The sequence below is a fragment of the Manis javanica genome, chromosome 4 (assembly GCF_040802235.1).
Source record: "Manis javanica isolate MJ-LG chromosome 4, MJ_LKY, whole genome shotgun sequence".
NCBI classification, from domain to species: Eukaryota; Metazoa; Chordata; class Mammalia; order Pholidota; family Manidae; genus Manis; species Manis javanica.
This window is the reverse complement of record NC_133159.1, coordinates 171,771,557-171,798,759: the sequence shown is the minus strand read 5'-3', so window position 1 is coordinate 171,798,759 and position 27,203 is coordinate 171,771,557. Positions and strand designations below refer to the sequence as shown.

Below are 27,203 nucleotides of genomic sequence, written 5' to 3'. Positions count from 1 at the left end.
TGCCTGCCGACTTCCTGGGCACCTGGAAATGGTGCAGCTTTCTTACGGAACCACCTGCTGCTTGTTCCCACCTTTCCAGCCCAGGCCCTCAATGAAGCCCACGTCCTTGTTCAAGCCAGTAGATGAGGTCTACTTAGCCATCGGGAGGGTGGCTGGTTAGCACCGAGCCCAAGGTTCATCGGCCCCACTGAACATTCCAGATCTACACACCATTTCCTGAGAGGCTTCGGTCTGGACGCCTACTGAAATGCAAGTATTCCTGGGAAGACCTCATCTCAGCCCCTTACTCCCTGTACCTACCTGGCCAGATTGGAGATATCTGACTGGGCAGAAGAGGCTGAATATGAGCTAAAAGGGAGGACACAGGTGAGACGCTGTCTATAGCCAGCTCCATGACCAGAAAATGCTCAGCTGGTAACCAGGTGCTTTTGAAGAACACTTTTCAAAATCCCAGGGCAGGCCCAGACTGGGTAAAAAGAGATGAGAAATCAAGCACAGACGTTCACATACAAAAGGGCGTCTCTGCCCTGCACGCACCCCAGGGGTTCACAGACGAGGCCAATGTTTTTGAAAAATATAAAATTTTAATAAAGGCTACATCTCTTAATTACAATAATTAATGTACCAAGTAATTTTCCTTAAATGAACTCTTTATAATGCATAATTTACAGTATAAGTAGAACAAAATGCCATGGCAAAAGTCATTGAGTACAAGACTTGTAATAAAAAGGCATAAAATATATTTGTACATAAACCCCTTTCCAAAAAAAAGGGAAAGCTTGAGCCCTCAATACAGGGCGACATACACAGGCTGGGATGCCGTGCAGGTACAGGTACTGTACTTATTTAACGTCAAGCACTAGAGATAGTGGCTTAATATTCTCTTGCCGAACGATATATACAGATGGATAGTACAAGTAACAATGGCAAACAGAATGTACACATTAACTTAACACAAAAACCCGAACGTCAAAACGAAGGTCTGGAGGAAAGGGTGCTGCTCAGTCTTCCCATAACTGTCCACTTCTTTGGGGTGGGGTGGTGGTGGGGGAAGCTTCCAGAATGGCTGTTGTCCAAAGACCAATTTTAAAAAAACCTCCAAGGAATTCTTATTTCAATAAAAGCACATGCTAAAACACAAGGTTCCAGCAGGCCTCAGCGACTGGGCAGTGGGCCTTGGGGGGAACTACAAGAAGTTACTGGATGAAGCTGGGGCCCTCAAAACGAGGCTCCCTCCTGCACAACGGATCATCCCATCCAACATGATGACCCCAAAACAGTGGCGGTGTTGCGATGTTAAGTCAACTCCCAAGATTTTTATGACAAAATAGAGCAGCACACGGAAAAAATGCACCAATTTCTGCATGTGTCAATGGTAGGGCACCATTTAAGAGAGTCTATCTTCACTTGGAGAAACGCAGGGCAAAGCATAATAATTCCTCTTTTAAGGAAGGACTCATTAATGCACTCCTAGCCCAACTCCTAGATGGAACAATTACAACTTCCTCTCCCCCCCCTCCGTGTTTAAAGCAGCATATCCATAAACTGGGGATAGAGGAGTCAACTGTTCAATAAATATCAGTAAGGATTCCTGTTCAGGTAAGCTATACACAGTTTCTCTTAGTTTATGGATTTCAGATCCCTAGGAAGTCATATATTATGTATGGCAGTCTCTCAGATAGTCAGCATCTTCAACAGCCAAGAGTGGTCATGTTTTTAATAAATAGTTCAGGCTTTTCTTATCTCAGTACCCAGCGCATGAATAATGAAATCCAACCTCCCCCCACCCTCCCCAAAGGCCAAGGGGCCAATTCTTCCCTAGACTTTGTCTTCTTCATTGGTTTAGTTCTCCTTCAAAATGGTCTACTGCAGTCGCTCACGTCTGAGACGGGCCACGAGGGCTTCGGCCCCATGGTTGGCCAAAGCCAGCCCCAAAAGGCTCAATCGATTCTCTCCACTTTGCCCAGGATCCTGCCTTCGTACATGGGCAGCACCGTCTCATCGTCCCAGATCTCCTCAAAAACGGCTCCACAGGCAAACTCGTCGCTTGCTTTTTTGAAGTAGTACCTTAAAAGGAAAACCCAAAAAAACCATCTTGGTAAACTGGCATTTTGCTCTCGTTTAAAAGAAAGGCACGTCACCACTGAGGATCGCGGTATCTTGAGGATTCTGTCACGAGAGGCGTGTGTGCTAACCCCGCCCATCTGCTCTGAGACGGCAACAGGGGGCTGGCCTCGTGTCTTGGGAGGGAAGTGAGGCAGGTGCCCCGTGAGTGGCAGGCTGGGTGGCTTCCCACCCGCAACAGCTCAGAAGTGCTCTCTTCAGCCCGGAGCCGCTGCTGTCCTGACACACACGTCCACACTTGGCAGAGTAGGGCTGCTTCTTCCTCCCCATTTTTAAGGGGGTGGCAGTGGGGGATGGGAGGAGAAAGCATGCCGGGAGTTCATCTGCAGCAGTGACCATAAAGGGTCCCTGACAGAGACCCCAGACTCAGCCACCCTGACCCTGTTCAAGTCTGTGGAAGGCCGACACCTCTTGCCTGTCCCATCCTCCAGTGCCCATATGCCAATTCTCCGGCCAGCGTCTGGCACGGCCATGGACAGGCTGTTCCTTCTGTGGCCACTGCAGAAGGCAGCCAGGCCAACCTTCCTCCCCAGGACTGGGAACAGTCCTGGCTCCCCACTCCTCCCTGTTTCTCTCCCTTCCTCCTGTCCCATACCACCCTCCAGGGTCGTTTGCTGATTAAAGGGTCTTTCATCCCATCCCAGGCCCCTCTCTTCTAAGTCAGTTTAATTGTCTGGACGTCAATGACCAGCCTCTCTCAGAATCACATTTAGAAACAAGTGCTGTCCCCAAGCCGGCTGCTCCGGAGCCCCTTCCCAGGAACCAAGCTGAGGTCTCTTCCTTCCCAGCCCACAGCAAGGAAGGCCCCTCAGGCCGATTAAACTCGCTCCCGCAAGCTGTCACTTCCAGCCAATAAAGGCCACTCAGAGGGAAGGTCACAGTCCCCTGGGGGAGGGGGACAGCCTCTCTAAAAGTTTAATTGTGTCTCAAGGTTAGGATGGTTGTTTTTGTCTTTTCTCTTAAAAAAAAAACTCCGCCTGCTCAGAGCTAAATTTCTTTGCTCTTTAATGAAGGCAAGCCAAATACTTTCTTAGGAGATAAGGCTAAATGAAGTGAAACAGCTGGGTTTAGTCAAGGTTCTTTGTTTTTAGCATTCCCAGCTGAGCCACAGAATCGGTGGACAGCTTGCCTTTAAAGGGGCAGTGTTGGGGGTGCGTGGTGAGGGCAGAGAGCTCGGGGGAGCCTGAGAGACGGTGGGAAAGTTGGGGGGTGGGAACCCTGTGCACAGGAGACCCCAGACAGTGGGAAAAAGGTACTTTTCCAAGTAAGAGGCTCACATTCTGACACCACCCTCAGTATGCCGCTCTGCCCCCAGCCCCAACCCGCCTGGGGTTTTACCAACCTGGGCTTCCACAGCATCTCCAAGCAAACACACAATGACCTTTTACATAATTGCAACCTCTTCCAGAGAGGAGAGAGGCAGCATTCCCTCGGCCCCACCCCCAAGACTTCAAACACACTGTGCTGCCTTCATTTTCTCCAAGAAACGGGCTTTTCCACTGCAACATGCTTTATGTGGCAAACTTTGCTTTCTTCTGACATCTGGCACCAATAGCGTCTGGCACGTCTGGAGGGGCTGTTCTCCTGAACCCCTGCCATGCTGAGATTACTCAACACAGCTCAGGCGCCCACTCCACAGCCCCTTCCTTGCTGGGTTTTTTTACTCTGGGGTGGAGGGGTGGGCATGCGAACTAAATGTGGGAGCACCAGCCCCGATGGAAGGGCGAGGCAGGACAGCCTGTGCCCCCCATTCAGGAGGGCAGTGGGTGCAGCTCTGGCCCGGAGAGCAAGCGTAGGGCGAAGCAGCGGCTGGAAGGGCCTTGCCACAGCCTGACCCAATCAGCAAAGAATCTGAGAGTCAACCATTTGTGCAAGTCTTTGTGCATTAAAGGGGAGGCCGGGGCTTCAAAGAGGCTTATTAAGTGTGCCTTAGAAAAAAAGAAATCAGAGCCAGATGTGGCCGGAGCAGCTGAGTGTGGAGCCTCCCCTGCAGCCTCTGCTTGGCGCTCTGCGGCCCTTCTCCCCTGAAGGTCACCTGCAGTTCCACTCAAAGCCCAGCTGAGTCAAAGCTGAGATCAAAATGAATCCCTGGAGGGGCACACTTGTGTAATTAGTTTCACCTTGTGTCTGTTCAGGATAAAAAAACAGCAGCAGCGCAGCCAGGCCCGTTCCCCATGCCCTTGGATACATTCTCAGAACTGTCTCTGCCCAGGTGTGGAAGGAAGAGCCGAGCCCAGCTCCACACCCTGCTCTCAGTCGCCTACAGGGTCCCAGCCCCTAAACCCCATCCCTCCTCCAAGAAGGAATCCCTCTGGGCCCCTGTCCAGACCAGCTCCCAGGTGGGGACCTGTGGGTCTCAGGGAACCAGAGGTGGACTCACCTGGGTCCAGGAGCAGAACCCACATATTCCCTTGGGATGAAGGCCATCCAGAGGCACAGGTAGGATGCTGAGCAAACTACCGTGGAGTTGTCATCTGCCCCGTAAGGGGAGAGTGACCAGGAACTGGCCCAGGGCTGGCATTTCCGCTGCAGATGGGAAAGGCCGGCCGGCCAGAGGACACGTTCCCTCCCTGAGGCCCGGCGGTGGGGCAGGCGGTGAGGCCAGCAGGAAGGGCAGCCAGCCCCTTCTACCCGGTGCCCACCCGCGGGTCCCACCCCTGCTCTGGTACAGACAACAGCGCATTCCTGCTTCACGTGCCCCGTCACACAGAGTGAGGCCGTTCTTCAGGCAGACAGGCTGAGTGAGAAGTCAGCCTCCATGTCCAGGCAGTGGTCTCTGCCAGTCCCCAAGCCTTCTGTGCGGACAGTCTCTCCTCGACCCACGCCAGGAGGGTAGCCTCCAGTCTCCTAGTCGGTCTGTCTGTCTGTCTGTCTCCTCACACCTCTCTCCCTTTCAGGCAGAACCTCCACAAAACGGCCCAAACCCAGCTCCCCTGAGCGCCCCTCCCCTCAGTCCCGTTCCCCATGAGGCCGCAGCGCCCTCCCTGCCACTGTGCTGTCTCTGTTGGTGGCGAGGGGACAGAGCAGAAGAGCAAGAACAAAGCGTCGGGCAGCCCACTCCATGGCCTCCCTGGGGCTTCCTGAGAGCCCCCCAAGCCTTCCCAGATCTGCCCAGGCCATGGAAGGGCTCTAGCTCTTGGTTCTGAGCAAACAAACTTTGGAGCAAGAAGCCATAGGACTCTTACCTATAATTTCCCTTTTTGCTGAGCTGCTCTTTAAAGTGGCCCAGGGTCAAGCTCGGGGCTTTCAGCATCCTCCTGTATGGAATTTCTTCTCCACAGAAAAAGTAAGTAACGACCAGCTCGCTGGCCTGGAGCACGGGGACCCCTGCCAGCTTCTTTGGCTCTTTGTGACTGAAAATAAGACAGAATGTGGTTAAGTTCAGCATTTGAGGGCAGCAGGTGCGTGCGTGCATGCATACACACAGCCTCTCTACACACTGCCCACAGAAATAAAATGTGGCTGCAGCTGTAAGTTCAAAGGGGGCTTGAGTGTCAGCCACCTCTAGTGGACACACAATCAACCCCAGGTCGCCTGCATGGGGCACACAGGGAAGGACAATTTCCCTTTGGTTGTACAAACTGCTGTTGTTTCCTTCACTACCAATGGGTGGACTGAGCAGTGTTTCAGGTTGGCACAAATGAGGTGCTGCCAATGAAGAGAAGAGAAGAGAGTCTACCAGGGAGCCGCAGGGGCACTCTTCCCAGTCAGGGAACCCTGCAGAGACAAACCCCAAGCACCTTCTGGGATGGCATAACCTTGGATGCCAGAGCCCACCAGAGGAGTAGCGCAGAGTCATTTCAACTCCCCTATTTAGTCCCAGTTGGTTAGAATGGCTTTAAAGAAAAATGCTGCAGGTCTAGATAGCTGGTAGGCTTAAGATCAACCAATCAAAACAAAAGGGTCCAGGGTGGTGGCTCATTCAGGTCTTCAAACATTGCTCACTGCTCAAGATGAAGAAGCTAAGAAAGAGAACTTCAATCATTTAGACCACTGTAGATCGCAGCAGCAGATTTCTCTTTAAATGCACCATCCTGTAATTAAATGAAGCCAGGCTTCTCTGTCCACTTTGCAAGACTGTAAATTTACAGAAAGAATCATGGCACAATTGGGGAAGATAGGCTGTTTGCTCCAAGCAAAACAACAAAGGTGCCTGTCTCCATCTCCATAATGGAGGAGAAATCAGCTTTCCTCCATCCTGTTCAGTGTGACACAAAGATGTTGCTAACTTGCTAATGTGCAAGCCGAATAGGGGCAACATTTCCATCCGGGTCTGTGGTCCCATTTACTCATCTGCTAATGGCCTCATGTCCCAGCTTTTGATTAGTGTGTGCCCAGGAACCCTGACACCGCCCACCATGTCAGGAAGGGACACTTGTGTACAAGTCATGATGCATTTCTCAAAACAGGCAGGATTTTCAGGATCCTAATTTGTGGCAGCATCTCTGTGTTAAATGTTCCTTGCTGCTAACATTAAAACCAAGGTGATTTTATATACTAAAGAAAGTTTTCAAAATTCTCAACAACAGGGAGTGAATATCCTGAAATGTCAACTGCTGGGCGGATCTCAACAATGCCGGGCAGACACTCACTCTTCTGAAGCCAGGACTGGGTTGGAGAAGGGCATGGCTCCAGCCTGACCAGTGGCTGAGTAGTTCCGGTCCCTCTGTTGACTGGCTGCACAGCACCTGAGCGGAAGATTCAGAGGTCAGCCTCCTGGCCCCAGGGCAAATGGGAAGCAGACAGAAAACCACTCTCTGTGGCCTCCTGAAGAGACACCGATCCAACTTCTATCTGTGGGGACACCCACCCAAGACCACGTGTTAACAGGGGCTCCTGGAGGCCGGTAAGGCATCCTGGGAACAGTCATCCTGAGCCCCACAGGAGCCCGGTACTGGGCTGCCCCTCACCTCTGACGCCTCTCCCACTCACCGCTGCTTTGGGGGCTTCGACACCTCGGCCAGCCTGCGGCAGGCCTCCTCCAGCTGGGCCAGGGTGTTGGGGGGGGTCAAGGGAGGCATCACAGGGTCCTGGGTAAATGGGTGGGCTCGGGGGGTGGCACGGGGGTGCCCGCTGCTGCCTCCCCACAGGTGGTGCCGGCTGGCTCGCTCGGCTGGGGAGGTGCGGGCAGGCTCTACAGGGTGGGCCTTTTTCGTGCTTTGGGCACTGAACAAGGAGCAAGGAGAAAGCAGAGGGAAAGAAATTGGGTTAGAAAAACTGGAAAATGTGACTTCAATAGAAAAGTCTCTATTCTGCTTTCAGGGAGAGGAGAAAAATATAACTCTGCCATAACATGAACAGGGGGTGTTGCCAAAACACGGCATTTTTGTGGTCTGCTCAGTCCAATGTTTAATATTAAGATGGCAGAGCAAATAGTCACATTTGTTTTCGGCCAGTTGCAAAAATAGCCATCCCCACGGTACCCCCGCGGTGACTGCCTGTGGCCCGCGGCGGCAGCGGTGTTTACCTATGGGGCTTGGGCTTGCTCTGCCGCTCACTCTCCAGCATCCACTGCCAGACGTCCTGCGACCTGTCCCCTTCCTCCCCGGGAAGCTGCAGCGCCCCAGCTCCGCCTGGGGCCCCTCCTTCCCTGGCCGGCAAGGCCAGGCCGGGCTCCATGCCTTTCCCGCTGCGTTTGGGCAGGGCGCTGCCTCTGCTGCTGCGGGGAACCGAGACCCACACCCACCCCAGAGACCCCGTTACATCTCTGGGATCCTCCCACAGCGCAGTGTGGCAGATGGTGGGGAGCACGTGCTCCCCGCGCCCCACCCGCCCTGTGCCCTGCCCTGGAGTAAATGCCTGTGACCTCTGACCTTACCTCCCACATGCCCAGGGCTCTGGCTACAGAGATGCCCCAACTCTGGTCTGTCCGACACTTACCCCAGCTGCTCTGCCAGCACGGGCTCCGGAGCCCTGGGGTGGCTCTTGCACTTTGAGTAGCAGTAATAGTCGGCGCCCCTGGCGCAGAGACAGTGCACTCTCTGTGTGGCCTCTGCCTCAATCTCCTCCTTGGTTTTGGGGACAGCGTGATGGTGGATGTAGTGGTGGTGGACATGCTTTGTCGTCTGCTTGGTCACGAAGCCCCGGGCCCCGAGGGGGCAACTGGCCGGCAAGGCAGCGGCGGGGGGCAGCCTGCCCCCAGGCGGGAGGGGCGGGTGGTGCGGCTGGTGGCGGTGGTCGGGGGAGCAGGACCCTGGGCTGTAGCGGCCCACGCCGGGGGACTGGCAGCCAGGCGTCTTGAGGACCCTGGACAGGTGGTCGTCCAGAATGGTCTGCGGGTCCTCCTCACAGCTGCCCGAGGGCAGGAGGGAGAGGGGGTGTGGGGCGGGTGCTAGCTCGGAGCCCTCCTTCTCTTCATCCTGGCAGGGAAGGCGGAGGGGGCAGCGGCTCAGTAAGCAGGTGGGTCCAGGGGACCAGCCCGGGGAGGGGCAGAGCCCAGCTACCTCTCGGATCTGCTGCAGCCACTCCTCCAGGCTGTGGCGGCTGTCCAGCTCCAGCTTCAGCTTCTCCAGCCTGGAGATGAGCTCGGCCGCGAAGGTGGCTGGTTCCACAGGGGTCATCTCCTTGGGCAGGCGGTGGGTTCTCTACATGAAGCGGGGAGGGAGGAGGCGAGGCGTGGTCAGCAGGCCAGCGCCAGGTTGGCCGGCCGGAGCTGCCGGGCCCGGCCAGGCGCACAGTGGCTCCACGTCCAGGCAGAGCGCGGACAGCGTGGCGGCCCAGGCTGCTCCGGAGTTTTATGCGCCAGCGCCGCGGCCTCATGGAGAGCCACGGTCCCCACCAGCGTTTGCCTTGGGCAGGAGCAGTTGGTCGCACTCCGAGAGGCCCTGCTTGTTCTCTCTGTAGTACAACCACCCATCAGTAGTTACTCTGAAGTAGAAAATCTTCAAAGACTGTTGTCAAACATCAAAAAAAAGGCAGCCCTCTGAGGTGGGGGGAGCCGGGGGAGACCAACCCAAGGAATAAAAAGTAGAGTCTCAACAGAAAGGGAGTTGGAAATTAGCAAAAATAAGATTGGAAAGGAGGTGGGGGGTTGGAAAAGGGAAAAAAAAAGAGAGAGAAAAGGGAGTCCCACGGCCAGATCAGAAGGAGTGGTAATTTATTTCCCGGCCTCACACCGTGCACCTTTGAGGTGGTGTTGTCTCAACACTGTCCTGGATCCCCCTCGTTTCTCTCCACCCCTCCTCCCCATCTCTTTGTACAGAAAATGAAGGAAGATGCTGCAGGCTAGTAGCAGAACACTGCTGAGTCCGGCTGCCGGAAGCTGATCTACCGGGAGAAGGGAACATCTCCAAATCGGGTACTGAATGTAAAAAGGCACCAGGGACGCCGGCCAACAGCAGCAGGCGCAAAGGACTCCTACTGCCTGGCTTTCTGTCCTCCCTGCCCCCTCCTTCCTCATCGCCCTCTTGCTTTGCCCTTTCCTTAGGGGTGGGGTGGGGGCAGCATAAGCCGGCCTGCAAAGGCCTGCCTTTCCCGCCATGAGTGGGCCTGGCCACGGCAACAACTTAGCGGCAGACCCGAGGGAGGGGAGCGGAGGGCCCCCTCTGTGGGAGACGGCCTTCTCACAGGGCCAGCTCCAGGTGGCCCCCGATCAAAGCGCTGCCTTGTGGAGAAAGTCGATTTGCGCACCCCAGGACAAGATCATCTAATTTACAAGCTTGGGCAGTCGAACTTTGATTAGCACACATGCCTCCCCCGTCCAGCCAAAAAAAATTGGTATAATCAATATTGCTGTATATGGGTGTATTGTTACTGAAGAGGGGATGCTGGAGGCAACCCAAAACAACCTTAATATGCTAATTTAGGACAAGATTAAGTCAGCCCTGGACCATGTGAGGTGCTTTTGGAGAGGAACTGCTCCGCCAACAATTCATGCACTAATGCAACACAGATTAGCAAAGTGATGTGTTTGTTTTCTAAATGCAACATAACTGAAGGACCGATTAGATTCTGTGAAGCTGGCAGGAAGGAGTCATAAACAGAGATGCCACTCTTAGCTGGGCACTCTCTTTCCCTCCCTAAGGAACAGTCTGCTTGCAACCTGGTTCTCAGTGTATGATGCACAGCTCCTGAAATGCAGGTGGAGAGGCCCTCTTGAGCACAGGGCCCACAGGGGCTGGCTGCCCTCCCAGATTTGGAAACAGAAGGGGAGGTCCCAGAAAGTCCTTCCCCACCATGCTGGCCTCTCATCTCAATCACTGGAAGCCAGTGCTCATGGGCCCTTCAATCCCAAACACTTCTTTTGGTGAGCACTCATTCGGTGCAGACTCCACAGCAGGGACTAGGCCAAGTTCTGGGTTGGAAAAAACAGAACAGCTGTCCTGCAGGCTTCAGAGGTCAGCAGGAGGAATGGCCAAGCAGACAGATGAGTGGACGACTGAGAGGACAGAGCCGCGCAGTCCACTCAAGGAGAATGCCCCAGGGACATCATCTTCCTTCCGTAGGCAGCGGGGACTCCTCTGGTGTCCTCATTCATCCATTCAATCCACAAGATTTACTAGGCACCCATTATGTGCTAGGTCCCATTCCTCTGTGGATGGGAACTTACAGAACAGACAAAACTCCCTGCCCTCAGGGGGCTTACATTCTAGTGGGAACCCAGTGAGAACACGGATTATCTCCAACTATTTCTTGCTTTCTGGGAAGGAACAGCCTACTTTTTTCTCGTAGAGAATTTTCTTGCTGAACTGAGAAAATGTGAATGTTTAAGTATGTCATCTTCAGAGCTTTGCTCTGCTCAGGGTCACATGGAACCACAGAGCGCCTCTTGCCTGGCTCCCCCCTCCCCTCCTTTCCCTCTAGCAGACCCCAGGCTGCTGCTCCTACCTGTCCTGTGCCTCCCCCCTCCGCCTCCCAGCCCTTGTCTTCAGAGCTCATTGCGGCCGCCTCTCCGTCCAGACTCTACTCACCGGGAAATGAGGTAGAGACACTTGACCATTGGCCTTCACACTGCGATGCATTTCTCGCTGGAGCTGTTTCTTACTCCCCACACGGTAAGGAGGGATTCCATCTCTAAGAAAAGAGAAAAGACAGAACCCACAGGCTCCTGAGGATGCTTTCAGCACACTGCGGGCTCACAAGCTATCCTGTGATCCCACCAGTGGACAAGGCCACATGCCTCCATGTGAATGTGCCACCACCCGTCCCCATGCCACGGCTGTTCCCACGGGAAACAGCAATCTGAGATCAAGCTGCTAAACCTGCCGTCAGTCATCTTTGGGAGCTTGGCTCCCTCTCAGATTCAGGATCATCACCTTGCAAAGAGCTTGGTGAGCTCCTCCCTTGGGCCCCTGCCTTAGAACCGGGTCACACTCCAGCCAGCCCAGGCCGAGTGAAAGCTCTCCAAATAGGACATTCTAAGGTCCCTTCGGTGCTCCCTACAGTCTGTTACCACTGCCAAGTATTACCCCAAATCAGGAAACTGGGGCCTCATGGCCTGGACTAGGGCAAAATATAGCAGGGACAGGACCAGACCCACAGAGGGTGAGGCCAGGCATTAGGGAAGGTACATGTAATTCTCCAAGTCAACCACCAGATTACCACAGGGGTATCTTTACCTTCCTTCCTTCCTTTAGCTCCAAACCCTAGCACCCCCAACCAACAAATTCTCAAAGATGCATGACCTCTGTGGGCATAAGGGAAAGCCCTTATTATATGGTCTTCTGTGCAATTCATTCAAATATTTGAGTCCCTGCTATGTGCCAGACCTTGTTCCAGGCACTGGGCAAGACAGCAGTGAAGGAAGGGGATAAAAATGCAGACAACTTTCCTTACGAAGCTGATGGGGTAGCACAGCCCATAAGCAGAAATAAACAAGCAAAATCTACAGTATGTTAGCAGGACCTAAGTGCCATGATTAAATACACCACAGTAAACGGGGAGAAGGGACTGCTGGGGTCGGGCAGGGAGTTGCCATTTTAAATGGTGCTGGGGGTGGGGCTCCAGCTCCTGTGGGCCCTGCGCTCAAGAGAGCCTCTCCGCCTTCACCTCACTGTGAAGGTGACCTGTGAGCAAAGACCGGAAGGCAGTATGCACCCCTATGTCCTCCACCCCAGTTCCTTTTCACTGGAAACATGACCTGGAGTTGCTACTTTTTTTTTTTTTAAAGGAATTTTGGTCTTGAAAGCAGTGGAATGGTCAAGGTATAACTATTTCTTTCTTCTGGAAGCCACTTATTTATAAAAGCCTCAGGGCTCCCACATTTCCATCCTGCATCATACTTGGAGACTGTAAATATTGAAATTAGGTATTTGGTTATTTCCCTTTCCCTGGTGCTCTGTTCATCACAGGGTAGAGGGAAGAAAAACATCTTTGGCTCATCAGCAGCTGTGCCTAAAAATACGCAGGAGCAGCCAGGGGTAACTGTATGACCTCGAGCTCCTTATCTGTAATGCCCTAGAACACTGCATAGCTGCATTTTCCATAAGTCCACTGATCCAGGCCACAGAATAAGGCCCCTGCGGGATGGTGCAGATCACGGTAGATCAATAGATCAGTGATCTGTTAGCCAAACCTTGGTTAAGAAGCACAACAGGGATAATCGTATGGAGGATTCAGGAGAGAACAGATCAGTATCTGCAGCAAAGGCGTCCACCCACGTGCGAGTTCTGTCCGAGACGGGCTGAGAGCGGACCGCACGCAGGCGCTGCAGAAGGGCGAGAGCTGCTGACCAGTGCCAGCAAAGCTCTCAGACTGCCTCCTAGGACTTGACTCGGCCCTCAAAGGCCACGTATGATCAAAGGTTCTAAGTCCCGAAATGGCTGCACCACCAGGAGCGAATTTACCAAAACTCAATGTTCCATCGTAGGATCGTTCATAAGACATGGGAAAAACTGGGTTTCCATGAACGTGACTGGCTTGACCGTTACCAAATTCCACACCCAGTGACTGACCCCAACCCAAGGCCAGCCCCTGTGTACAAGTCCTCCTGTGAGTTAGACATACTTGATACATAATCCAACTTCATTCTCACAAAAAGCCCAATTCACCACATCTTATAGATGACCAGAGATGCTCTGTCACTCCCTGGAGTCAATCAGTTGCAGCCGGATCCAGGACCCAAATCCAAGCCATTGCTGGACCCCAGAAAATGCGTGTCCTTCCCTGCACTCGAACCCCTGGAGGAGAAAGCCTCCTGAGGGCATGAACATGGGGGCACCACTTCTTCAGCCCCACAAGTCACCTGACATTCTGACGGGGTGAGTGGAAGATGTGGGGAACATTCTAGAAAGCCCTCTACCACCACTCACTCACTGGCTGTGGGGCAGGGCAGGTGGTTCCCAAGGCACAGTGCAGATCACAGTGGAGGCACGATGTAGGGTGGGGGTGACAGAGGGAGGTCCCACAGACTGGGTCCCATGCTGGCCTAAGCAGCCCAGCTCCTGACCAGCAACTCTTCCAGGGATTTATTCAGGGTAAATGGCTCTGCTCCAGGCCTCCTCCTGAGAATCTTGGGGGACAGGAATCAAGCATCCCACAGATGCCTCTGATGACACACACTTCAGGAGTCCCAGGGGCCCCCATCCCTCCAGGCCTCTGCCCTCAGTGTCCTTTGATAGCCTTCGATCTTTTCTGTTCCCAGAAGGACACCAGTGGTAAGGCCTTTATACCACTTTTTCTTTTTCCATGGAAGGTAAAAGAAAGAAGAGAGAACTGTGGGGAGGGAGATACGGGTGAGGAATTAATGACTGGTTAAGCACATCCCACGCCCATCTGCCCACCTGCCTACCCTGGCAGGTGAAGCAGCTGCTACAGGAAAGGAAACTTCTGGTCAGGGCAGAAAAGGGAGACTTCAACTCACAGAGGCTCAAAGAGGTTTAACAGGTGCCTTCATGGAGATGCGGCTTTACTTCCCCCCAGCCAAGAATCTTCGTCCAAGACAGCCCACAGCCCCTCATTCCAGAAGGGGGCCTCTCTTCTTTTCAATCAGGCTCTGAAAGTCCATTATCAGTTTCCTGGCTGCTCAGAACTCTGAGCCAAAGAGTGCCCTGTCCAGTCTCCTTCGATCATAAACATTTCAGCTAACAAGCCCGCTGCTGGGCCAGCTGTTTCTGGGGAGCGCTGGTCCTGACATGTGGACTCCACTTAGCTGCCATTTCACCTAAAGCCAATTAGCTTAGCCTTTTGCCTCCGCCGTGCCCAGCCTAACCTGAATGTCATTTTCTGGAGGCTCTGTAAGAGCAGACACACGCATCCACTCATATTTTCATTTGGCAACCACTCAGAAGGCAGTCTCTGATCACAGCCAACATCAAAAGCCTGGTTTGTAAGATGAGATAATATTTGAAGTTCGCTCGGATGCTTTCCCTGATGTCCAAAGTAAACCCCGTAAGATATAAGGAAATACAAATAAATAAATTAAATAACCTGTGCCACCCTCTGCGTGAAACACAAGGAAAGCATCTTGTGATCATGTGACACCCAGAGCAGAAGCAACCCACAAATCAAGCCGATCTAGACTCTAAGAGCAGCTCTGTGCAAAAAGAAGAGACAGACATGATTCCTTGCCATGGACATAGCTTTCACAGCACCTGGCCACTTCCGACAGAAGCCACACTTGGGCAGCAAGAACCTGCAGTTTCAGAGGTTTCCAGTCCCACCGACTTCATCCCCCTAGGCCTGATGGTCCCTGGAATGGCCCTACAGCCTTTCGACCCCCATCCCTCCAAGGGACTTTTCTGGAAGTATAGCAGCTTAATTTACAAAAAAAAAAAAAAAAAAAGTTAAAAAGTTATTCCTCCAAGAATGTAGGTCTCTGAGTAACACCCTCATAAAACAGCCTCTCAGAGGCCTAGTATGAAAACCCAAATCCCCAGCCATGTTAACAGGGCTTTTTACTTAGCAGCAAAACAGGAGTCAGCAGAGGGCTTTGGAGAAGGCAATGATTTCTTCAAAGCTCCGTGTGCAGCTCCCAGAATGACCCAGTGCGAGCCAGCTCTGCCCAACTTCCACTTGGGCCTCTTGCAAAGGCCCCCGGGACTTAATTGGTTCTGTCGCAAATGAGACGATTGCCTCCCCAGGCTTGTGTCTAATGAACTCCAACCTTCTGGAGTCTATTGAAGGCCGCCTGCGACCCTCTCTCCCCCCTCCCCAGCCCGTCCCCGCCCCAACGCCCAGCGGGGCCGCCAGCACCGCTCCCCAGCCCCTGGCAGCCCCCCTTGCAGCCTGAGCCAGCCATTGTGACAAGGAGAACTGGCCAGGGCTCTTTTCATGCTTTATGGGGCGCTCCTATTCACTGGTTCAAGGAAATTTCAAAGGAGCCTGCTACCCTCTTATCCCCTCTGAGCTTCCCCGGATGAACAATGGGCTGAAAGCGATTCAGTTCAGCTTTTCATCCCCCACACACTTTATTTCTCCCTCACTCAGTGCTCTCATCTGTGCGAGGCCCACAATTGGCAGAGCTCTGAAGAGGGGTCTAATCCCAGCCCTGGGAATCCCGGGTGACCTGCCCAACACTGGGTGGATCATACACACCCAGGACCGACCGGCCAGAAAGTGGCTCAGAGCCTGGGCTATCGAGGCACGCCAAGTCTGTCGGGCAGGAGAGTGGGGAGGGCCCCGGGGACCCCCAGCGCCCACCCTCTTGAGACCCACAGGAACCCCAAAGCGTGGACATGCACCCCACCCAAGGGCTCTTATTCCAGGAACCTCTCTGTCCTCCACAGCAGGAGGCGTGAGGCAAATAGCCTTAGACAAACAGCTCCCAGGGGGGTGATCCCACATGGATGAGCAATGTGCTCCCAGTTGGAATAAACATGCTCAAGTGAGTACAGCTGTGACAGACACATTGGGGGACCTGCCCACTCGGCTGGAAGGAGCCTCAGAGTCACCCAACGCCAACGTCAGGGTCCAACACCAGGGCCCTGGGTCTGCGAGCTTCCTGTCATCTCCTGAGGCAGTGACGCTCATCACCGCTCTGTAGTGGCTACACCGGGGTGGGGGTGGGGGGCGCCTACAGCTTGGGACCCAAGTGTCTGCTGTGCCCCAAAGAGACAGTTGCTCCAGGGGGACCTGTCCTTCTTCCCAGTATCAAAGTGGACTTGACTGGCCCACATGCTAGTCCTTGCCCACTGGAACAGCCGGCTCACAAGGTGACTTCCCTGACCCCTGACAGAGGCCTGCCCGAGCTTCAAGTCCAGAAGGGCTGTAGCTGGATGGGGAAAGGGAGATGTAACATCATCTCTAAATAAAATGGAGAAAGCTCTTCTTCTGGGAAGGCAATAAAAGAGGGGTAAAGGGAGCACGCGGGGGCAACTTAGAACCTCCTCCCTCCTAGTTTTCCCCCGGCCTACTATAGAAAGAGCAGTGTGACCCCTAAAAAATAAAATATAAAAGGAACTCGGAGCCGCTCATTATCACCTGGTCCTAATAATGTATCTCACGTTGGAAATTTTCATGCTTGTGGGGGAGGGATTAACAGGCAAAGGACGGGGGGCCTAGGTCTGGCCTGGATTTGAGTTCCGACTCTGACATGAGTAGCTACAGAAGCACTGGGCCTTGCTTTCCCATCTGTAAAAGTCAGAGGTGTCTGCTTACTTTCCTAGTTGGATCTTGTGAGGCTCAAACACGTATGGGGAATACACCCAAGTTCTTTCCTCATGAGCCCAGAGTAACACCTCAACAAGGGGACTGAAATGCAAGTAAGGGCCAGGAAGCAAGCCAAAAACAGTCTCGAAGAACACTAAACAGAAGCGGGAGAGTCTTAGGTAAACTACACTTGACTTAGGAGATTCACTCAATGCCCTCATTCAAATCCAACTTACTCCTATTCTACACACAATGCTAAGACTCCCACGCAACCCACGGATGAAGAACAGCTGAAGGAGAAATGCTGCTAAACGCAAGCACACAGACAGTAGCACTTAAAAGCCAAAGCAGGCAGAAAGACCAAGAAAGAAAAGAGGAGCTATTTTTAAAAAGCACACACAGGGGTAGACAGTCTTATATGACCGAGTATTTTATGCAATGATACTACCACAGAGTATGAAAATAGATTCTGATATCAATTATTTGAATCAATAAATAAATTATGCCTGGCTAATACTATTTAATAAAGGCAGAGCAAAAACCTATTATTTTAAGAATTATGTCCATCAAAGTATAACTTTTTCAAGTATAGATATTAAAGAGTTTGGTCAACATGGAAAACTTCTGTGGAACCTTTCATTTTTCCATGTTGGATGAAAGATGTGTACTCTTAATTCTATTTTTCACTAATGCCAAAATGCCATTCCTTTTTGAAATGGAAACTTTCACCTTAAGGATCTCTCTCTCCTTTTACTATTAGGGGAATCTGAGACAACATAGTAAAAGACACCGGAGTCATGAACAGTCAAGTTCTAAACCAACCTCATCCACTTTCCTTCCAGCTGGTTCCATGCCACAGGCCAGTCACAGGACATCGGCCAATAGCAACCTGGTAATTTCAAACAAACTGGAAAGATAGACAGTCCAGAAAAGGAGAATCTCTATGCAGAACTTCAAAGCCTCAGTGGGTTTGTTTTTCAAAATTCTTCCTGCGGCAGGAGAGACACCTACTTCAAAACGTGTGGGAAGCCTTCAAAGACCAACTCTAGAATGGTGCTTCTCAACCGGATGCTGGGGGAGAAGCTCAGGGGGAGTTTTGCCGTGACCCAGACTCTATGTCCCTCAGGTATTCTGGATCAGAATCTCAAAGGACAGCAGGAGATGGGGATACCCAGCCCACCACACACACACACGCACACCCTATGAGTGAGGCTCAGATTCCCTGCTACCGACCCAGGGAGCCCCATTGCCTGACCTCGAATGACTTAAAATGCAAAGCAAGACCCCACAGGATGTCCTGCGGACCTCATCAGACTGACCACATGATGACTTGCTCTGTTTCCAGAAATCAAAGTCATCCATCCATCTGCAGAAGATCTAAGATCAGGCACAACTTTGGAGAGAACCCCTACTCAGTGGTAGAACCTGACACACAGTAGGCACTCTGCCAACAGTTTTCAACTGAAAGATGTCCATGTGAACACAACCAAGAGGGAACATTACAGTCACACACGATGGCCCTTGAGAGAGCTCTGGCTTTCTGACCCCTCTTCAATGCCTCGTCCTCCAGGAACAATGCACACCTCAACACGAATCCTTCTAACGGCACCTGTTGGTTTGCAGATGGGGTACATGGGATTTAAGACCATCCAAGCACTTCTGTCCATGGGGAGGGCAGGCAGTATGACAACCAGATGATGGGTTTTTAAGCACAAGAAATCTACAGATACTCACTTTAATCTCTACCTTACTTAAGTTTATTCTGCTAAGGTGCCACCCAACTTCCCTTGCAAGGCTCTAAGCTTTACCACCCAAACTCTCACCACTAACCTCCTCAACCAGCACTCACCACCGGCACCCTCCCCTCCTACCAAGCAGATGTCCACACACACACAGGTGGGCCTTGCAAAGCCAGGTGAGGATGGATGGCTGAGGACTCTTCCCAGCCTGCCTGAGGGTGTCACACTACCAACCATGTACACGACAGGGACACCTGAATACTTACACGCTGCTGTCTGTCATGGACATGGAATCATCAGTCAGCGCGTCACTGGATATCTCGCTATCATTGGCGCTGGTGGCTGGTGCAAAGGCATAGCCCGAACCCACGTGGTATGGATTCACAGGATCGTTCCTCTTGAAGGACCTGCAGGAGAAGTACAACAGCAGTGCATCGCTGAGTCCCACTGGAAGCCCAGGACAACCTGGTGCACAGCCCCCACCTGCTAATGCTAACCTGCTGCCCAGGCCAGCGGTTCACCTGGGCGGAGGCAGGGGCCCCAGGAGGGAGGTCTGCTGAGCCACAGACCTGCCTGGGGAGAAAGGAGGCTGGGTCCTCTATTGCCAAAAGCGGGCCTGCTGGGGGACAGAGGAACACACAGCAGCCCAGGGGAGCCTCGGAGTGCTAGCCACACTTACAGAGGATGGAACAGACTCCTTTAGGGGTGGAAGAGAGGAGGTAGGCAGTGGAGGTGAAGTGCCCTCTCATTCCTGCCCTGGAAGAATGCAGTTTCAGGGCCCCAGGACATCTCAAGCATCAGGGGTCTGCCAGCATAGCTTCAAACAGCTAGAGGCCTGGCACAGCCTTCTCCTGTCACCCCTGGGCCCAGTGAGCTGGGCAGATGTGACAGAGAAGTTGAGAACACCGTGTAGGGCTTCCACTGCACCCTGAGTGGGGCCTCTGCCATGCCCTTCCCCCACCCGGCCTCCTCCTCCAGGGCTGGCCAGGCCAGCAGGGTTCAAATGAGCAGCACAGCAGCTTCAAAGAAAGGTCCAGCCCCTCCTCCAGTGTCTCCCGCCCTTTAGTGTCAGTGGCCTCTGCCTCCCATTTCGCCCTCTTGATCTCCCAGAACAACCAGTGTGCCTGTCCCCTGCTGGGCTGCGTTCCTCTGGTGTCACCAGTGAGGGACTTAAGTGGGGGGAGCAGGGGGAAGAGGCCCACGAAGCCTAGGCTGCAGGAGTCCTCCTTTACAAAGACCCCGGCATCACCACTGGCCCACTGAGTCAGATGAAATCACCTGGAGTTGCAGGGAGAGGCTTAGAAAAGAGAACCTATTCTGCTGGACCACTACAGCTGGTCTGTAAAGATGACCTTGGGTTGGCAGATGAGAGGAGCCCAGAGAAGGTCAAAGCAGTCATCTGCATGTGTCTGCGGGGCTCGTGTGCAGGGCTCTGGGTGTATCCAGCCTGGGTCTCTGGTCTCCTGGCACCCATGGCATGGTGGTGGTAGTGGGGGCACCATGAGGGAGGCAGACATGGTGTTCTCAGAGGCCCAGGCAGAGGGGCACACCTTTGCACGCATCATCTCATTTAATCCTCCCAGACCCCTGGCGAGAAGCACTGTCCGCTGTCAGATGCACCCTTGCTAGGCCCATAGGACAGCAGCTTGCCCCAGATCACAGACTGGGGACTACTGGGCATGAGACTGATTTATGTGGCTCTCAAATTCTCCTTCTTCCTCCTAAAACAAGACTAGCCTCAACCTTGTAAAAAGTTCTAGAATAAGAGACTGGATGAGTGACTGGGTAGAGGTAACCCTGGTATAGCTAACGATGGAGAGGACATGTCTGGCTGAGGTGGTGGGGGAAGCTCCCTGGGACAGGTGAAAGCAAGATGAACCTTGATGGGTGAGCAGGAATTCAGAGAGGTGGCCTCAGGATGGGGGAAAAGGAAGGGTCCTCCCGAGACTGGGCAGGAGGGGCTTGGACAGGTCAGTGAGAGAAGGGCAGGGAGAGGAGGGGCCCGGGGTGACCCCAGCAGCACGAGTGACGCATGCTGTGTTATCAGGTTGAACTGGAAGGAGGGCCGGGTGTGGGCAGGCAGCTGCGGCCGTGGTTTGGTGTGAAGGCCTCAACGGGGGGCCATGGGGATGGAAAAGAAGGTGGAAGGGACAACTCACGTCTGTGAGAGCTTGCACTCTAGCTGGGGTGACAAACAAGGAAAGTTCCATTTTGAGTCATAACATTTTAGAACCAGCAGGAAACTGAGACATTATCTAACCCAACACCTCAGTTGACAGACATTAATAAAGACTGAGAACTGCCACTGACTGAGTACATGGTCTGGGTGGGGTCTTTGTTGTGTCTCCGCTGTACCCCCAGCACACAGTAGGTGCTCAAGGAATGTCTGCTGCCCAAGGAGGTGATGGAGCCCCATGCAGGGGCCTGAGATGGGGGCACGTGGACCCCACATGTGGCTGCCTGGAGCAGCTGGATGTTAGCAGGCACCGTGACTGTGTTTTACTGAGCTAGGCTGGAACCTCAAGTCAGATCTTGGGAATGTGACATAGGTATAGAAACTACTGGAAAGTGCAAGTGAGGAACGTCACCCTTAAGCCCGTTGAATACCTTGGACCGAGTGGCCTTAACCTGTCACTTGGACACTCTGGCCCTGTTCTGTTAACAACAAGAGGTCTCACCACCTCCCAGGATGTTTTATGATGATGAGATGAAGGTGGCAAGATCTTCCTTGCCTTAGAACTGGTCCCCATGTGCTCAGTATGGGATTTCCAGGCAGCAGGGCTAGAGAGAGGTGAGAGCAGAGGAAAGATGGTAGGTTTTTCTGGAGAAGGGATGAGGGATGAGTTAGTAAAAGGTCTCTTAGTTGATAAGGGAACCCAAAAGGAGGGAATGGATGGTTTGTTTGGCATTGTCACTAAAGGCAGAGTAAGAGGACATGGGCTTCTAAGTTAGAAAGAGGAAGGCACATCTTAATGGACAGAGTGGACCCACGGAATGGGCACGGGCAGGTCATGGAATCACCTCATCTTTAAAACAGCTCAAGGTTCCCCGCTACCCGAGGTGCTTGGGTGGGGCCACTGCCTCAAAGCAGGATGGATGAGGCAACTTCTTCCGGGTCCCTTTCTACCCTCAGGAACTCAGTAATAAGTTCTGCAAGCCGTTGATAGGGACGGAAATCAAGAGGCCCAGAGCTGGTGCTGGCTTAGCTGCTGGCCAGTTAAGTGACCACAGACAAATCGTGGCCTCCATGGACATGGGGTAACCACCTAAAAATCATGCAGTTCAAGCATGGCCATCAGCACAAAGGTCTTACATTCTCTGAAGGGTCTAACACGTGGGCTGTAAGTTGGGGAGATCATGGTTATGCTCCAAACACCCACCCACCCACCCAAAGCTCCGCGGTCCTTCTCTTCTGCCATGGTCATTTACCATGACTTATCATACAGTGTTGGTGTGTTTGCAGGCTGAATACCTGTCCTGCGCAACCAGACTGTACATTCCACGATGGCACAGACCCGACCTATCTCCTTCACGGGTCTCCCCAGTGCTGAGAGTGCTTTGTGGCATGCAGCAGAAAGGCCAAACTTTGCTGACCCTCACCTGGGATCACCAAATGGGTGGCTGAAAAGTTCCGTGAGTCTAAGAGGCACAGTACAAGATCAAAAAGGCCAGGACAGCCCTAAACAGCACTCACTCTTTCCATCCCATCAGTGTGGCCATCTTTGTGGTATTAACACAACAATGTCCCAAACTCAACGGTTATAATTCAGCCTCTTCAGGGAGAAAATGACTCAATAGAAATTCCTCCCTCCCCCACAAAAAAGGCACCTAAACTCCAATCCCACGTGTCCTCAGAGCTTTGCGCTCATTGTCAAACACATGGATCCCAAAATAAACTTGCTTCCCAAACAGAGGGCTACTGTGTGACAGTAATTAAAAATGGAGTATACCACTCTGAGCTCAGCTGACTGCAAGAAAGTCTTTGGATTTTCCTACAATCGTAGCAAGATGAAGAGAGAGGAAGGAGGCAGGGTTGTGGGGGAGAGACAGAAACTCAATTTTTAAGAATTCAGAACTTTGTCAAAATCACCACATAATTTTAAGAGGATGGATTAGAGCTCTTTTCTTGTGATTACTTCAAAACACACACACATACACAGAAAGAAACTCAACCGTGCTACAGTAATTGTACCCAGATGCTTTGATTATTTCTTCAGGACTGTTGTGCTCCCAGTTGCTGCAAGGATTTTAAATTCCTAGGGAGAGTGGAGGCCTATGGTCTAGAATTTGCATTGGGCCTGCATCCACAGACCTAGTTTGCAACTTCAGTGTACAAAGAGCTTTCAGCTGTCAGGTAGCAGAGGCTCCAGGGGCCCTAAGGGAAGGGAAATGCTTGCTACCCTCCCTCCTTCCCCGCTTCCCCGGGCCAATTCTTATCTCTTATCTTGATGAGATGCTGTGGCCCCTGCCCCCTCCTTACACACCAGTGCAAAGCCTCCATCCAGAAAGCACAATGGAACTGACCTTTGAGCCCTCATTCTGGGTCCTCTCTCAAAACAATGCAACCTGAGTATTTGCTGCAACCTAAAAAGTATTCTCTGCTAGGACTGTGTGTTCAGAGCTTTCTGGAGGCCCTCGGACAATTTACTCTCAAAGTCACTGCCCAGAGGGCCACACTCTCTTCAACAAGCATTTTCCAAGGCCATAGCAAGGGGCATTCAGTAAGGGGCATTCAGTGATGGGCCTGGCACTCAGATGGCACTAGGTAACTTGGGCCTTTAGGAAGCAGGCAAACTTTACAAGTACATCTTAGCAAACTGCCTTCATCAGAACTTCCATCTTCTAATTGTGGACTGCTGCTTCCAGCATGTCTTTCCTATGGCATCATTTTCTTTGATAATTGAAGCCAAGCTTGATTCCAACGGCTTTGCACAAAAACGGGTCTCATCAGCGAGTTCTTTCAGAAAACAGGAAGCACTTGGAGCCAGCAGAGGGCCATCTGCTGGGTTGGCCTGTCTTTAAGTGAGGCCAAGGCAGAGGGTCCCATGGGAGACAAACAAGACCCGCCTTGCGCGGGCCTGTACCAGGACTGGTGCAGAAAGGGCAGGGCACAGGGAGTGCTCTGTGCACCCAACACTGTCTTCTTCCCAAAATAAATGCTGGGCTGAGCTCCTAATCCCACAGCCCCCCCACCCCACACACCTCGGCACTGTGTGTGTGTCTGTGGCTGGGGTTTTTACACGTGCTTCTCCCGCCAGATCACTCTTGCTCTAGGTTATTTATAGAGACCATCAAAAGCACAGGCATCCCACTCAAGCACTCGCAAACCAGAGTCCTTCCCATGGAGGGTAATTCCTGCTCTTCCGTTCCAACTATTTATATTAAAACTGACACCCAATCAGTAAGGACACAAACAAGTCATTAAAAATGAGGCTCCTCTGAGTGCTCAAGGTAAACACAGGGCTTGGAAAACTAGCCAGTATGCTCTTGGCCTGCAGCTACCAAGACTGTGACGAAGGGAGGCCCTCCGCAGGGCTAGTGTTTTCTGTGTTATTCCTTTATTCACAGGACTTATGAAGCCCATTCCTATGCCAGGTCCCTCACTTGATGAGTGAGTGTATTGGGAGGGGCGGGCAGACTTAAAGAGTTAGAACAAATCCCTAGCACCCCCAGGACTAGCCCAAGGACAGACTTAAGTCCAACAAGTAGAGACAGTTGAGGCAGGCCAAGGGGGAATACTCTAATGAAACTTCAAAGTCTCTCTTCGAAAGTGATATCCTCACCTGCTTGCCCTTTTCACAGACTCAGTTATTATCATTATGAAATTATACTAACGGTAACACTTCACATCTGTTCAAAACATTTCTTTACAAAAGGCTTTCATCTTTATTACTTGGATCCAAATAGCAGCCTATGACATAAACACAAGGCATGGCACCCACTCGTTTTACAGACAGGTACACGGGGTACAGAAAGACTTCAACCCAGGTAGCAAGTGGTGGACAGGGCTGGAATTCAGGCCTTTGTGTAATTCAGCGCACCTCCCAGTACACCACACATAAATTCGAATACCCTGCGTGTTAGAATGAAATTGGATGTGCCTTACATTGTCTTTGAAATGCCCAGTGAAGACATATGCACTTCATGGAGTCCAGTAAAACACTTCATTTCAACCCAACTGTGGGAGAAAACACACATGAATATAGTATAGAAATTCAAGAGGCGGCTGAAAGATGTCACCTATATATTAACTAGGCCCACAGCTCACAACCAGGAAGGCCGCCCTGGAAACACTAAGGCTCTTTGGCTGCTGCCACTAGGATCTCAAAAGCTTCAGAAGAGTCATCTCCAAAAAATTTAATCCCAGTAATATATCCCAGCTGAGGCCTGTGGGAGGGGGAGGGCCACACCAAGGCTGGGTCTCTACTGCCCACCCACCATGGGGAGGGGTCGCAGCAGGGTCCTGTCTGACATCCAACACCACACACAGTGCTATTTATAAGGGTGGCGCTCCGGGTCCTGACCCCAGAGGCACAGGGGCCCACTGTCAGGAAGCTCCTGGAGAAGCAGTCTTACTACAGGCCTTGAGCTGCCTCGGCTACACTACTGCCGCTTGGAGAGCAAGGCCCCCAGGGGTTTACCCAAAGGTTCACCTGACAGCCCGGCCTTAGTGGCAGCGCCCCGTGACTGCCCAGCTATGGAGGCCAGACCCAGTATCTTCCTCCAAATCAATCTGCAACTGAATGCTTAAATTTCCCGGAAATACATTTCACGTGATCCTATGCATCCCTTCAAAAGCCAATCCGTTTCCAGTTAGGTGTCGACCAGATAGATGTCTGAAGTGTCGGCTTCCAAGGCTGGGAGGGCGCCCCCTGGTGGTTACGAACAAGCCGTTCCCTCCCTTAAAGCACTGCTTCTAGGCTCGGTCAGGGCTGCTACCCTGCCCTTCCTGCGGCTAGGGGACACTGGGGGCCCTACCCTACAGAGAGAGAGCAATCTCCACACAGGCAGTCACAGGAGCCTGTCCTGACACATGGAGTTCCTGACACATGGAGAAATGCACAATCATATCAAGATAAGTGCGCCAGACAGCAACCAATTTGCCCACACCACCACCCCCTTCCCCTGAATGCTGTAAGCAGCAACCTAGAATTAAGAGGCTCAATCTCATTTTGGTTATTTAGGGGGGGAGAGAAAGAAAAACTCATTCTAGCTGGAGGTCTGAATCTTAAGACTTGGCTATTCTGAAAAGAACTGTGTCTTTGAAGCCTCAAAAGGGGAAAGCACTGCCAGCCAACACCTCTTCTCCATCAGCCCTAAGCAACAAAATAATCAACTGAGGTCTGACCCTCAGGCTGGAAACATTTAAAACCTATATTAATATGGCAGCAGACTCTAAAGCTAAGGATCCTTAATTTAGGAAAGTCACAGGACTTTCCCTAGTTAGGAGGGTTTCTTGCTGGATAAATAATGAAATCTACAAAGAGAACCACAAGCTCAGTTGTTAAACCAATTGCAAACTCTTATCTTAACACATAAGTTCAGAATATCCCACTTACCCCACATCCAATGAGCGCACACATTTTCTGTGCCTCCCCAGCCACATTAATTCCACTCTCTACTGATGAGTGGTGAATGACCCCTTCTAAAACTGGTGCTTAGTGTGTATTTGGTGACTCAGAGGCATCAAAAGCTGCTGTCCTCTCCCTCTCTCAACCCCTTCTAAGGCTGGCCTAGGATAATAAGTAACCCGCATTAATGAATACTGCTTGTCACTGTTTGAAGTGAGCACAAGAAGACTGCAGGTATTTGGCTGTGTGTGCATCACTTCTCCCCCCTTTAAACAAGAGCAAGATCACATGGTTCACAGCCAGGTGCCCTTAGCTCTCAACAGACCTTTGTCAGCTATCCATCCAGCCATCCACCTTATTTAACTCAAAGCATGTACAGGGTCTGTATCATCCTCCACCCCCACTCCTCTGCCAAAGTCTTACCTGTATCCATTTTCAACAGTTTCCGTGGACCTCACACTCGCTGTAGCCCTCAGAGTTTTGCTGGACAAGCCAACCACAGTGGGTGAAAGTTTGCACTTGAAGTCTGCACATGTCCACTCCTCTTCTTCATTCAAGGTGGGCAGATAGCCACACACGACCTTCAGGCTCCCCAGGCCCCCATTACTCATGTAAGCTGTGTTCTCTCCCCCACTCCTCACATATTCGAGGTATATATCAGAAGTCAAAAACATCTGGTAGGCATTTTCCTCCATCATGGACTGGATCTCGGTCTGTGCCTGGTCAAACATGATGGACTCAATCTGCTGCCTCTTGACGCCATCTCTGATGTATGTCCTGGTGGCTGGCTTCAGCTGCTTGGAGACAATGCTGTTGTTCTCAATGTACCTTTTGTAGATCGCTTTGGCTACTCGTAAGGTTTTGGTATCCTTCAGGTTCATCTGCCTGAATCCATTGCAGGCAAACCAAAAGTCTAAGGTATCCACACATTTCTCCCTTTCCAGGAAAGTCCGGAAGAGATAAGCACCGTCTTGATCGCCCAGCAAGGAGTGCAAAGACTTGGTCCACCTGGTCAGAGGGGAATCCGGAGATGCCCGTCCCTCGGGCTCCCCCAACCCATCTTCGTTCCGCCTTGCGTTGGAGGAGACAGGCAGGGGTTTGGTGGCCTGGCCCTTTCCCAGCCCGGGCTGGCATGGTGGGGTCTCCCCTTCCTCCCCTGGGACTGGGGGCCTAGGGGCATCCTCTCGGAAGCTGCTGCTGGGGTCTGGCAGGCGCGTCACCAATACAGCGCTACTCATGGTGA

At 52.3% G+C, this 27,203-nt stretch overlaps 1 protein-coding gene across 2 annotated transcripts; it reads right to left on the bottom strand.

The window, feature by feature from the left end:
* Nucleotides 1-564: 564 nt before the first annotated feature.
* AXIN2 (axin 2) lies at nt 565-27,200 on the bottom strand. 2 transcript variants are annotated; one of them, XM_036996919.2, is made up of 10 exons: nt 26,384-27,200; nt 18,656-18,796; nt 11,034-11,136; nt 8,568-8,708; nt 8,005-8,483; nt 7,592-7,783; nt 7,057-7,290; nt 6,717-6,812; nt 5,310-5,477; nt 565-2,067 (listed from the first exon to the last, which is right to left on the bottom strand). In XM_036996919.2, the coding sequence occupies exons 1-10, from the start codon at nt 27,196-27,198 to the stop codon at nt 1,941-1,943; spliced, it is 2,496 nt and encodes an 831-aa protein (XP_036852814.1). In that variant the 5' UTR covers nt 27,199-27,200; the 3' UTR covers nt 565-1,940. The 2 variants fall into 2 exon arrangements, with proteins under 2 accessions (XP_036852814.1, XP_036852816.1); XM_036996921.2 differs by lacking the exon at nt 7,592-7,783.
* Between the last annotated feature and the right edge of the window lie 3 nt (nt 27,201-27,203).